The 12898-nt window shown below is 37.7% G+C and overlaps 1 protein-coding gene across 14 annotated transcripts in view; it reads left to right on the top strand.

Annotated features, from left to right (window-relative positions):
• FBXO34 (F-box protein 34) overlaps positions 1-12898 on the top strand; it is a 170748-nt gene that overhangs the window by 52340 nt on the left and 105510 nt on the right. The window contains exon 1 of one of the 14 annotated variants that reach the window (XM_053670160.1): positions 6534-6772. The exons of 11 other annotated variants lie outside the window; for them this stretch is intronic. Coding sequence is in view for 1 of the 3 variants with exons in the window: in XM_053670150.1 (XP_053526125.1) it covers positions 12725-12741 (17 nt within the window). In the remaining 2 variants the exon portion in view is untranslated. Of the gene's footprint in view, positions 1-6533; positions 6773-12593; positions 12783-12898 lie in introns of those variants that run through there. 2 more of the 14 variants (XM_053670150.1, XM_053670159.1) reach the window with 2 other exon arrangements.

The following is a 12898-nucleotide window of genomic DNA, read 5'->3' as shown; positions in this document are numbered from 1 at the left end:
ACTTAGAACAGGATAGTAGCAGTGATAGGGGTGAATGATAGCTAGATTATGAATATATTTTGGTGACTCAGGGTTTTATGGTTTTAGCAGTTGGAAAAATAAGGTTGCTATTTACTAAAATGGGGAAGATTTTGGGAGGGTAGTGGTGAGGTGTGCACAGGGAATCAGGAGTTTGATTTTGGACATGTTGAGTTTGAGATGCTCATTAGACATTCATATTTTGAGTTCATGCATATTCTGAAGTTGAGATTTTGAATAGTCACTGTTGTCAACCTTAAAAATAAAATGGCCAATTATTTTACCAACAAAATTGAGTTTATTCAGAAATGTAGAGAAATTGCAATTTGGGACTCTCAAACTATGGCAGACAATACAGAAGCCTGTAGAGAACAAAGAAGAGGATCATTATAACAAAAAAGGAGAGAGTTGGGAGAGGCTGTTATAAACAAGATGTTTATTGAAGGAAACCAGGAGTTCAAGTGTGTTGGTTTCCCATTGGCTGAGCCATGGCAGTTTCTCATTGGCTGGGTCTGTTGCCAGGCAAGGAGAAAAATCTCCCTTCTTCCTGTTGGAGTCTACAGTGGGTGCTGAGTGGTAGTGCATGAGGGCTTCCCTTCAGGACTTCCCACTCCATTTTAAATAATGTTTCTTTGATTCAGTTTCACAGTATACAGACCTGTAGTCCTGAAGATAATTTTTAAAAAAATTTTTGTACCTATGTGGTTTGAAGAGAGACTGACTACTTGGCACAGCATGTAGATGGCATTTAGAGCCATTAGATGGGAGGCAGGTGGGGCATTTAGGGGCTATCTCCTGAACTATTTGAGGAGCTCTAGGGCATCTAGCAAACTCACAGGGTGTGCTGAAGGATATTTAAAAATTTCCAGGGAAAGCAGCATAGATATGTATGCTTGTCATACATCTGTGTTTTTAAGAAGTTTTGTGTGTACATGTGTTTTGTATGTTCCTGTACATCTGAGATCAGCTGGGTGCAGTTTTGTGTATATAATAGTGTTTCTTACAGAAGAAGTCATGTAAGCATATACAAAATTCACATTTTACTCAGATGATTCCCCAGTGTTCTCAGTCGACCCCAGATAGCAGAGTTGGTTGTGCTGGTAGAGAATCTGCCCAGAAAACTAGAGAACTGTGGCTGAGGGGCCCAGGAAAGGGCTGATGAAGATTTGTGCAGTCTCTTTTTTAAAAAGCAGTTTATTTCTAAAATACATGCATTTTTTTTGAATTCTTGCTTTAGTACAGTATTCTATTCTTAAAACTTAAAAATTTAAAAGCAATTCCACAGATTAACATTTGTTGCAAGAATGAGTGGGTAAGGAGGCTGCTTTCTTTAACGTGAGTATCCTACCCTACTATGAGATAAGATGGCTCTTAGAAAACTGGGGAGGTTTGAGTCATAATGGATAAGGTCAGACATCTTTAGAAAGAACAGCGTCTAGTAAATGAGTGCTACAGAGATTTTTAAATAGTCAAGGGAATTAGTTTAAACTCAGAAGAGTATGAATATCTAGGAAGTTAAATAACATTTAGTTATATCAGCTGAAGAAAGTATGTAATAAATTGAAGACTAGGCCTTTAGGAGGAGCTTTGAAAAACAAAACCAAACCATGTTTGTTCTGCCTTTAGAAGAGAGGGCATGGGTGGAAGAGGCTCAATCTTCATTGTACTGAGTGAGCACTTTGGTTCTTGGGGGTGGGGTATAATGTTCTGGGTCAAAAGCTGTATTTCAAGAGTCATTATATAGCTTGGTTGAATTGTTCCTGAGATGACTCTTCTTTCTTTGCTTTTTCTTGCATAACCCAAACTTTCTGGTTGAATAATTTTAATACCAGGAGAGGGGACAATATGAATGGAAGATTCAGGCATTCTAATTTCTGAAATCGGGACTTGGGTCTCCATTAGGACTTAAATAGGCACACTAATTTATAGCATGAACTAACTTTGGGAGCCTCATTAACTTGGAGTGCAGTGATAAGTGGGTTTCTGATTCTGTATTAGTATATGAAGTCATGACTACATGGTTATCATGATTTCTCTATGATTCTCAAGATTTATAATTCTAGCTGTAAGGAGGTCCTATTCAGGAAACCAAACTTTTTTAAAGGCATTTTGGGATGTAGTAAGTCCTTTCTTAAGACTAAAAAAATTTCCACAGTAATTTGACTTTTTTCGATAAAATATTCCTAATATTGAAGGAGATTTCCATTTCCTCTATTCCTAGTTCCGTGCTAGGAACAATGTTAATTTCAGGGTTTTTTTTTCTTTTTTTTTTCTTACCTATGGCTAGCTTTTGTTTTCATGTTAAGTTCAATCAAAGATAACTTTTTTCCTGTTTGACTTGCCTGTTTTTTGTTCCTCTGCTGATGTTTTCCCCTTCCTTCTCCCATCTCTCCAAATGAGAGCCTGCGATAGGCATTTACCTTTAGTTTTGATCTGTGTGTTTTCTGTAACCATGCAGGAAATTTAGAGCTGAATGGCATCAGGTGGGCAAGACATCACTTTTCTGTATCCATCCAAATTTAGTTTTTTTAAATAACTATTTTATTGTTCAATTACAGTTGTCTGCATTTTTCTCCCACCACTCCCCCACCAGCCAATGTTTCCACCCTCCCCCTTGGTTTTGTCCATGTGTCCTTTATATAGTAGTTCCTGAAAACCCTTCCCCTCATTATCCCCTCCCACCTCCTCTCTAAATTTAGTTTCAGTATTGAAAACTTAGGAAATACTGTACACTTATGCTAACAGTGAGGTGAGCTCAAGAATAATCTACCAATTTAAAACTTGATTTCTGGGTGTTCCCTCTTTCCCTATGTTGTCTCAACCTGTCTTAAGTTTTTGCGGGGGTCTGCATAAGTGCAAGTCAGTTCCTGCCGTAGGATATACTGCAAAATGTTTTCATACGGGGAACTTGGTGTTTATTTAAATCTTTTATAACTCAAAATATATTGTGTTTTGAATTCTTTAATGTGTCAGAAAATGTCAATTTGAAGCAATAGCTACATCACTCCAGTGAGCTTGAGCAAATTTCAGGTTCTTAACTTTTATCCGCTTTTTGGCTCAGTGGTTGCAGACTGTGAGGTTGCAATACAAAAGTATTGAGGGATGCGAGATTTGTGGTGACATGGGAATCCCATGGGGCTAGGCATGCAGAGACTGGAGAGAAAGAAGAAGCAGCTGGTACAAAGACCCAAGATACAAATGAGCTTAGGAACAGAAAGAGAGCCAAAAGAGATGTTTGTGAAAGTGCTTTGTAGATATAAAACAATCCTGTACAGCTCAGGTGCTGTTAGGCTTAGGGAAGATGTGAGTGTGTGTGTTTTCTTTTTCTACTGAGCTATGGTTTGTTAGCTACAGGGCCACCTTGCCTGGGGAGTAGGCGCCTGCCTTGAGGATGGAAAGGAAAAGCAGGACCCATGACTCACAAATTTCAGCAGTTTGTATATTATGACAACTGTTACTTTATTTGTACTAATAGTCTTTTTTTATAAGATGGGCAGTAGGAAAGAGAGGAATAGAATTATAACTAGAAATGTTGGGTGAGGGAGTTTTGTATCATTTCTAACTCTTACAGTATTTGGCTTTGTTGTTTGGTACGTATAGTTTTGCCATCTATAAACCTGTCACTAAAATCCGATCTTGGGTATTAAGTTCTCCTTTGTGGTTTAGTTTGTTAATAACTGAGGTACCTAAGGGTTCTGAGTGTGAACTCTGCATACTTTATAAGTAATTTAGGACCAGGGAAGTTAGAATTTTCTGTTAAAGTAATTAATGAAGCACTGTGGCTTCAAAGTAACATTATATATATATAATTTACAGGAATAACCAAAACTTGATAATAGGGCATAGTTTCTTTTTATAACCCTTAAAGATGAAGTATTTTTAAACTTCTTGGTGTGCTCCTCCTTTCTAGTTAGGGTGTGTAGGAGTCTGTTTATCAGAAATTTTGGTAGTGCTGATTTTTTTAATCTTTGTAAACATGACCCTAGACAGCTGTGTTTAGTGTAGTAAAGACTCATGGGGAGACTTTATAGTGTTTCTGTTTGGGACTTAGTGTCTGTATTTAAGGGATATGGCTTGGGGCTTGCATAACTCATAACTGAATGGCTGCATATGTAGACTCTTCTGTCCTGGAGGTTATTGTGCAGAGGAATATTGTTTTTACCTTAGTTAAATTGACAGTTTTGAATTAAATAACTTTGTTAGGAAAAAGGAAAATGTTTGCACATGGCTGGTGAGTAGGATTTTCTTTAAAATATGATATTGTTTAGGAGTGATTTAAGTAACTAGAGTGTTGGGAAAATGCTGTTACTCAGGCCAAACTACTTACCGCCTCACAGAAAAGTAAACAAGATTAAAGGTGACCAGGGCCTGGAGAGTGTCCTCTGTGCTTTCACCTCCCACCTCCCACCTCGGAGAGAGCAGGGTGCTGAACCAGGAAGGAGATGGGTGGGCGGAGTTGCTTAATTGCATCCACTTCTGGGCTACCCAAGTATCCCTTAGTTAGACACTTGAAGTGTCTAGCTAATAACAAGAATTTTTAAAGTATGCAGTACCTGACTGTTTGGTCCAGGGCACTGGACTCTTTTCCCTTAGACTGTCAAAGTAAAAAACAACAGCGGCCAACACAGCAATAGGCATCCAATGTGAATGAATCAAAGTTCCTATTTTTTTTTTTTTTGGTCAGATTGGCAAAAAGTATATTTTTTGTTTGCCATAGAATTTTAATAATTAGTTTATGTGTGCCATGAGGGCTAGGTAATGCCCTTTGATGACCGAGGTATTGATTTTTGAGGCTCTGTAGAGAAATGAGGATTTTCTGTGGTAGAACAGTCTTCCTTGTGGGTGGTATGGTGGGATTTGGGGAACTGAGTTTAGGCAGTGTCTCCAGAGGGCTCCAGGTTGCCTTGTCAAACTGGGTTTCCCACCCAGCAGATTAGGTGAGATCTGTTAGAGACTCCGTGACGGTGAAGGGCAGGTGTTTTTCAGTCAGAGGAGTTTCTTATCATTTCCCTCTTTATTTGGAAGCTAGGTATCTCCTGAAGAAGATACAGGAGACTAGGATGCTATTGTAGGATAGTTTTTGGCATTTACTTTTCACTGAGCTGCTCTTCTGTGTGAAGTGTTTCGTGCTGGATCTTGTGGGGGAATCTGTAAAATAGCAGACAGGGACCCCTGCCTTCAGGAATTGATAGTATGTAATGCTTTCCTTTAGGTTTTTTGTTCATCTTGGATCTACATACATTCAGCTATTTCAGGGTCTTCAACCATTTCCTGGGCAAAGAGAAATATTTCTACTAAAATGATCTTGAAGTGACTTTGGTTTACAGCTTATTTTTCCTTAAAGAATGGAGAACCACTGGGATTTGAGTCATAAATAATACTGTACATATAATTAGGAGCCTCTGTACACCTGATTTGACTCTTCTGACACTAATCATTCGTTATGTAAATGTATGTGTGTACACACACACACACAGCTCATTTAAAATACTTTAAAGCACATTTAAAAAAAGGACCAAGCACTTGGTGTTCTAAGGTGAACTGCCACTTGTATATCTGATCACAAAATTAAAATATTCATTAAATTATGTCATTAAATATGTATTTATGTTCACAAATGTAATATATTCATTAAATTAAAAGGATCAAAAGCCATATATGTAATTAAAAAATGGATTGATTGTTCTTGACCACTGTTGGCTTTGTTCTTTTTTATTTGACTGTGAGTTTGTCTCCCTTTCATTTCATCTTTCCTGTTGCTTTCTGATTTATTTCCTGTCCAGCTTTCAGTAATGGGTGTGGAGTAGGACAAGAACTTATGTTGGTTAGTGCCCTGTGTCTGAACCAGGAAGGAGTGGATGTACCAGACAGCCTGTGGCTTGTTGGGGAGGAACTTACTACAGTGAGCTCAGCGGAGCTGCCCTGCCAAGGAACTACAGAATTCCACAGTTTCTTCACTCCAGATTGAATCGGATGCAGCTCCACACTGTGTGTGTTTAATGGACATTTCTAGGCTCATTCATCCAGTGTTTTCCAAGTGTTTCCATTTATTTATTTCTCTCTTTTTAAACCAGTAATTATGGGAGAATTTAGTTATGTACAAAAACACAGAAATAGTAGAGTAGTAAATCCTCACTTAGCCATTACCTAGTTTCGTGGCCATTCTCATTTGATCTATATTCCCAACCATTTCTTCTCTCTCATATTGTTTTGAAGGATATCTCAGACATCATATAAGTTAATCTAAAAATATTTTAGGATGTATATCTAAGAGATGAGGACTTAAAATTCATATATGTACATGTATATATACACATATACTAATTTTTATATTATATCTGTTTGAGTCATGATCCACATATTGGTTTCTTAAATCTCTTTTAATGTACAGGCTACTCTCTCTGTTTCTCTTGGAATTTGCTTGAAGACACTAGCCTTATTATATTGTTCTACGGTTTCTCCCCAATCTAGATTTTTGCCTTTTTTGTTTGTTTGTTTTTCAGATTTTATTTATTTATTTTTAGACAGAGGGGAAGGGAGGGAGAAAGAGAGGAAGAGAAACTTCAGTGTGTGGTTGCCTCTCATGTGTCCCCTACTGGGGACCTGCCCTTTCATACGTGCCCCGGCCACCAAACCCACAACCCAGGCATGTTCCCTGACTGGGAATGGAACTAGTTACTCTTTGTTTCACAGTCCTGCACTCGATCCGCTGAGCCACATGACCAGGGCGATGTTGCTGTTTTATATCCTTTGGGTATTCAACTTATTTCTCTCGTGTTCACTGTAAATTGGTAGCTGACTCTGAGGATTGAACAGATAAGAAGTGATTTTTTTTTTTAAGTGCTTTTTTTCTCTAACCAGGGGATGTAATGTCTGGTTGTGTTTCAGTTTTGTGATGTTAGCAAGGACTGATGATTAATACCTTGATCTGTTAATTCACTAAAAGTTGGAAAATGGTGATATCTATTTCTGTCATTCTATCCATTTATATTTGAATTGAAACTTATGAGGAAAGAAAATTGTATTTGAGTCATTTAATATCTTTAAGTTATTTTGAATTAGTGTTCTTTTTCTCTGACTTAGTAGCAGTGATTAAAACATAGTACATGATTTGGTATTAAGATATGCAGTATACTTTATTGGGTAGTTGATTACTGCAGAATGACTTCACACGCATACAGTTCATTTAGTTAGGAAGTTGTCTTAGAGCGCTTACTGATGGCTATTTCCCAGCTAGAAATACTAATTAGGGATAAATATACATAGTTACATCTAGTGTGTAACTTCCCTACTTGTATAATATAAAGTGCTGTTTTAAAGTCTTGCCTGGTTATGTAAATTATTATTATTTTTACATAATATGCTATTTTTTTTTTAAGATTTGATTTATTTATCTTTAGAGGGGAAGGGAAGGAGCGAGGGAGAGAAATATCAATGTATGGTTGCCTCTCATGCGTCTCCTGCTGGGAACTGGCCTGCAACCCAGGCATGTGCCCTGACGACTGGGAACCTAACCACCAACTTTTGGTTCGCAGGCCCAGGGCTGTAAATTATTATTTTTTAATGAGCCTAATGTACTTGATTTTCTGAAAGTCAATTTTAGGCTTGATTTGGATTAAGAGTAAAAAAGTCTAAAATATGTCTCCTTACTACAGTTAGCTTTGGTGTTACTTATTGATAACCTAGGTTTCAAAATTGTGCAGTTTGCCCTGACAGGTGCGGCTCAGTTGGTTGGGTGTGGTCCCGCAAAGCGAAAGGTTGCTGGGTTCAGTTCCTGGTCAGGGCACATCCTGGGTTGTGGGTGTGGTGGGTGGGGCACATATAAGAGGCAACCAGTTGATGTTTCTCTCTCACATCAGTGTTTCTCTCCCTCTCTTTCTCCCTCCCTTCCCCTCTCTATAAAAAAAAAATTGTGCAGTTATATTTTGTCTGAAATTATAAAAGAGGCTTGGAAGATAATCTGATTTTTTCCTAGTTTTCTAGTTTACAGTAAGTCCCATTACATAACTTCTGCATTTTGCACTTGAGTACTATCTAAGGAGGTCCATTTGGTATCTTTAAGAACCTTCCCAATAGTTCCCTATTAATATTTATAATATGACAATATGCTTTTATTTCTGGAAAGAATTTGTTTAGGGGAAGAAAAAAAAAACCCAGTCACCTGATTGGTATTCATTTTAAAGGAAGCAGCTGAGCTGGAGCACTAGAAAGTGCTCTCAAGCCTAAGGTTTGACCAGCTCAGTCAAGTTCAATAAGAATGTCTGTGGAGGAACTAATGGGAAATTTTCAGGTGACCAGATAGTTGACTTCTTTCCCCTCATATATTCTTACTGCCTTTCTTCTTTATTCTCTTCAGATCTTGTTCAAGCTTAGTTTTCTTTAGTTAGAGCTAGTAAGTATGGTCAGGGTGGAATAAAACTGATTTTCACTTTTCCTTGGGGGGATTTTGTGAGTCTGCCTTCCAGATGAACTTGGATTTTTGATCATGTAAATGGACATAGAAGGGCAATTAAAGTAATAGATCAGGAAATAAAATTTAAGTTTTTCAGCGGTTTGCCAGATGGGTCTTCAGCAAGTTATTTTTTAGGTAACTCTTTAGAAAATAATGGTATAATAAATCTCTTTGGTGAATAGCAGTTTTATGGGGCTTCATCCTGCTGCTAACACAGGGTGGGGAAGGTTTACAGTTGTGAGTGCACAAAACAGTGTATTCCTGTATTACTGTTTATTTATTGTATTGTTTTCCATATGAACAACTGTAAACCTACTTTGCCCTACCCTGTACTTTGTTAGATTCAACACAAGGTTAGAGCGATCTGTTGAGGTGCTTGTGCAGTAGAAATGGATGTTACATTTTTACCCTGTTTTTCAGATTCAACTTGTTTCATTTAGAGTAAAACATCATCCACTCAAATTCAACAGACATTTTTTTGTGTGAGGCTCTAGGGAAGCAGTGGTAAAGCAAGCAGACAAAGGTCCCCATCCTTGAGAGCTTCCACCTTGCTGAAATTACCCACAGAATTCCCGAAGTGGAATGGTGGAACTCCACATCCCATTTCTCTTCTCACCAGTTGTCCAGAGCTGCTGTTTGAGGAAAGTCTGGGACAGCCTTTGAGTAGAGAGAATAGAATACAAGCCAGGTTTTTAAATTTTATAACATTATGTTTGTTGGCTTTGAGTTGAGTTGGGTTCTTTTCCAAAAGAAAATAATGGATCTTTTTCAAGTAAATAAGAAACCTTGTAGTGATTTCTATCTATTGTTATTTTCTCTTTTATTCTAAGATTTTGTGCTGAACTTCGGTTGGTTTTCTAGTGTAGATTTTCTGAAATATTATTTCTTTTCGCTTTTCCTGTCTCCCTTCCTTTATTGTTGGTGGGTAGGATTAAAGTTTATTCTGATATTATTTGGTTGATTGTTAACAGCCTCCAGTCATTTGGGAAGTAGCTAAATGTAAATATGGTTACCACATATCCTGTTTTTTTTTTCTTTTTAAAAATTTTTTTAAAGTTTTCCCCCCTGTATTTTTCAAGATAATTTTAATTTCAAGTATTTTGTCCCTTTTTTTTGGACCCTTAGTTTTTAATTTAGATAATAAATGGTCTGTTGAGTCAGTGCTCTTTAACCCGAGTCCAGGGACCCTGCCGAGCTCTAGGGAGATGATTTGTGACTTGTGAACAACGGTACCAAGCCTGGTAGATAGGAGCCCTTTTCTCAGGCGAGCCTCGTTTGATTTCATCAGAATTTCAAAGGGCTTGGTGGCTGCAAAAAAGGATCAATAACCACTGTTTTGTGTATAAATGAGATTTTAATGAATAGGAATAACAATTTTTTCCCTTCCAGACATATTTTTCAGAACGTTAGATTACTACCCAGCTGTTTATTATTATTGGGGCAGCGAGTCCTTGAACCATTTGAAGTGTTCTCTTGAGCCAATTTAAATGATACAGAGGTCAAATAAAAAAACTTTATTTTTATTTTACACAGTCTTAAAACATCAAACTGGAACCTGTGAGTTTCTTGCATTTACCTCATTGTTATGAACTGAATTGTATGCCTCTCCTCACTTCGTGTGTCAAAGTCATAACCCCCTGTACTTTGGAATGTGACTGCTTTGGATAGAGAGAGGGTGGGCCCTAATCTAATGACTGGTGCCCTTAGAAGCAAAGGAAATTTGAACACAAGGATAGATAGGAGGGGCCATGAACAGAGGAAAGACCACGTGAGGACACAGTGAGATGGCAGCCACCTGCAAGCCAAGGAAAAAGGCCTGTGGTGGGAAAAACAAATCTAATGCCATTTTGATCTTGGGCTTCTAGTCTCCAGAACTGTGAGAAGTAACGTTTTTGTTGTTCAAGCCACCCTAGCAAACTAATACACTCATGATGAAGTAGCAGTTGAGTGACATTAAAAAGTATAGCAAAGTAACTTTATCTTTGCCACAGTACATTTTGGGAGAAATGTTAAATGTTGTATGTAGCTTTACATAGTCTGGTACCTGAAAGAGATGGTAGGACCTATGAAATTTAGACATAGCATATTAATATTAATTCCTATTCTTATTGCTCTTATTCTTTATAGATTTATCATTTTACAGTTTTCCATTTACCTGTGGTTATATTTTGTCTTCTGTTCTCTAGCACTTTTCATTCTACAGAACTAATTTTTATAAATAAGTCTATTATAAATCAACACCAGAACAGCATCCCTGTGTTTTCTCCCCTGTGTGTTCTGTACAGTCATTCCAGCCCAGTGTTATTCTCTGGTGATGTCACCTGTCCTTGTGCCTCTTCCAGACTTCATTTTTGACAATACAAGCATACCTCAGATATTGTGGGTTTGACTCCAGACCACCCCAGTAAAGCAAGTCTCAACAGTAAAAGCGAGTTGTAATCTTTTTGCTGGTGGAAGGCAGGGGCTTGCCTTCACTTTGTAGGAAGTATAATAAAGCGAAGCACAATAAAACAAAGTAGACTCGTATATTCATTTCTTGAAGTTTCTCTTTGCAAAAAAAAAAATTTGAGTGCTTCTAATGATGTCTGCTTCTATTGCTAACTTGATTCAATAAATTGGAAACTTTTAGATTTAGAGATCAGTGAAAGGCTCAGGATGAATGTGTGTTTCTCAAGTTTGCCATAGGGCAGGAATTCTGTCAGTTTTTTTCATGCTGAAGCTCCAGAGTCTATCTAGCACAATGCCTGAAACTTAGTGGGCTAATAAATATTTGATAAACACTAGATTAATTTTAAATAAGGCATCACTTAAAGCATCCATATTAAACTCATAGCCTGAATTCTGCTTCCTTTCACAGTTAGATTTCTAAGTCTTCATTTACGATACTGAGTAGTACCTTGCTAAGGAGTACCCTATTCCTGTGTTCCTCATCTGCTTCCTTCCTTGCATAATGTGGTAGGTGAGATATGCTTTGGCTCCTGACCACATGTGCATCCAGGTTCCTTGATGTGCTTGCTGTGTGATCTCAGCAGGTTCTTCAGCTTTCCTCTGCTTTGGTTTCTTCATCTACAATTAGAGATAGAGTATGCACTCAAGTTTGGGGGGATATTCTGAGCTTAGAACAGTGCCTAGCACGCAGTAAACATTTTAGAGCTGTTAAAGCTGTTGTTATTCTAATGCAGAAATAGCTATTCTGTTCTCACTTATTTGTATCTCCTTTCTCTAGTTCTACATTGGTTTCTTTCTTTAGGTATAAAAACAATTATCTTTGAATAACAAAACCTTTGCCATAAAACTAACATGATTTTCTTGGTGGTAGCAGTGTAAGTTAACACTACCCCTTTAGAGAGTGGTTGGACAAGATATATCTGGTCATGAAAATACTCACACCCATGACTCTGGGAGACTTACAAGGATATACCCTTAAATGCACAAGAGATTGTATCCATGAAGATGTTACATTATAATGTCCAGGGTTGGAGAGAATGGTTTAATAAATTCTGGCACACATTTACAATTGATGGGTTTGAAGACCATGTAATTATATGGAAAATACTTGTTATGAAAAGTACAGCATTGTATGTACACTATGATTACAATATGTTAAGTAAATATATCACCTAGGAATTTCCAGAGGATAAGACTTAGTAAGAGCTTTTTTAACCCCATGGCTTCGTTTTAAAGTCTAGATTTATGCAAAGCCAGTTCTAAAGGCCCCAAGCTTATCCTGAATTGAGAGTTCTTTATACCTTGTTATAACTGTGTCTTTCATATTTGGTGTTAGGAATTCCAGGTTTAGTCAAAATCTGCAGAGTGGGCTGGCCATAGGGTACAAAGAAGAAAACACACCTTCCATGTACTCAAGGGGTCGTTTTATATGAGAGACAAGACTAGTACACAAACCCCACAGTGTGGTTTTTTAATTCTTAAAAAAAAATTTTTTTTTTGTCCAATAACATGACAGTTTGGGCTTCTTGGTGCCAAATGATTAGTTTTCTGCAGTGTAGATTTATTACATTAACCTCTTAGAAATACTAATTTTTAACTCAAATATTCAAATTGGCTTTGGTGAGTTATACAAACAGGCCCCAAAGCAACAGGGTTTTTGTCTGTTTGTTTGTTTCTTTGTTTGTTCAGTTTTCTGTTGACCATAAACCTCATTTCTTTTCAAGTGGTGATCCTTAACAAAGTGTGCCTTGACCAGCCAGTACATAGACTGCCACCTCTGTCCATGGTTCAACAGATGCTAGAGGAATGTGGTGGAAGGATGAGTGAGTACTTACCTGGACAGCTGGGCACAGTCAGGACTGTGGTCAGTAAATGCTTTATTTCCTTGGTGAACACTCTGAGTCTGATTTCCGAAGTAATGCCCCGACTGCGCCCACCCTTACCCAGGCTGCTGACGAAGTCTTGCTCACTCTTTTGTCT

This window comes from Artibeus jamaicensis, unplaced genomic scaffold (assembly GCF_021234435.1).
Source record: "Artibeus jamaicensis isolate MK-2021 breed Jamaican fruit bat unplaced genomic scaffold, CSHL_Jam_final contig_548, whole genome shotgun sequence".
Classification (NCBI taxonomy): Eukaryota; Metazoa; Chordata; class Mammalia; order Chiroptera; family Phyllostomidae; genus Artibeus; species Artibeus jamaicensis.
This window is presented reverse-complemented; position numbering and strand designations above follow the sequence as displayed.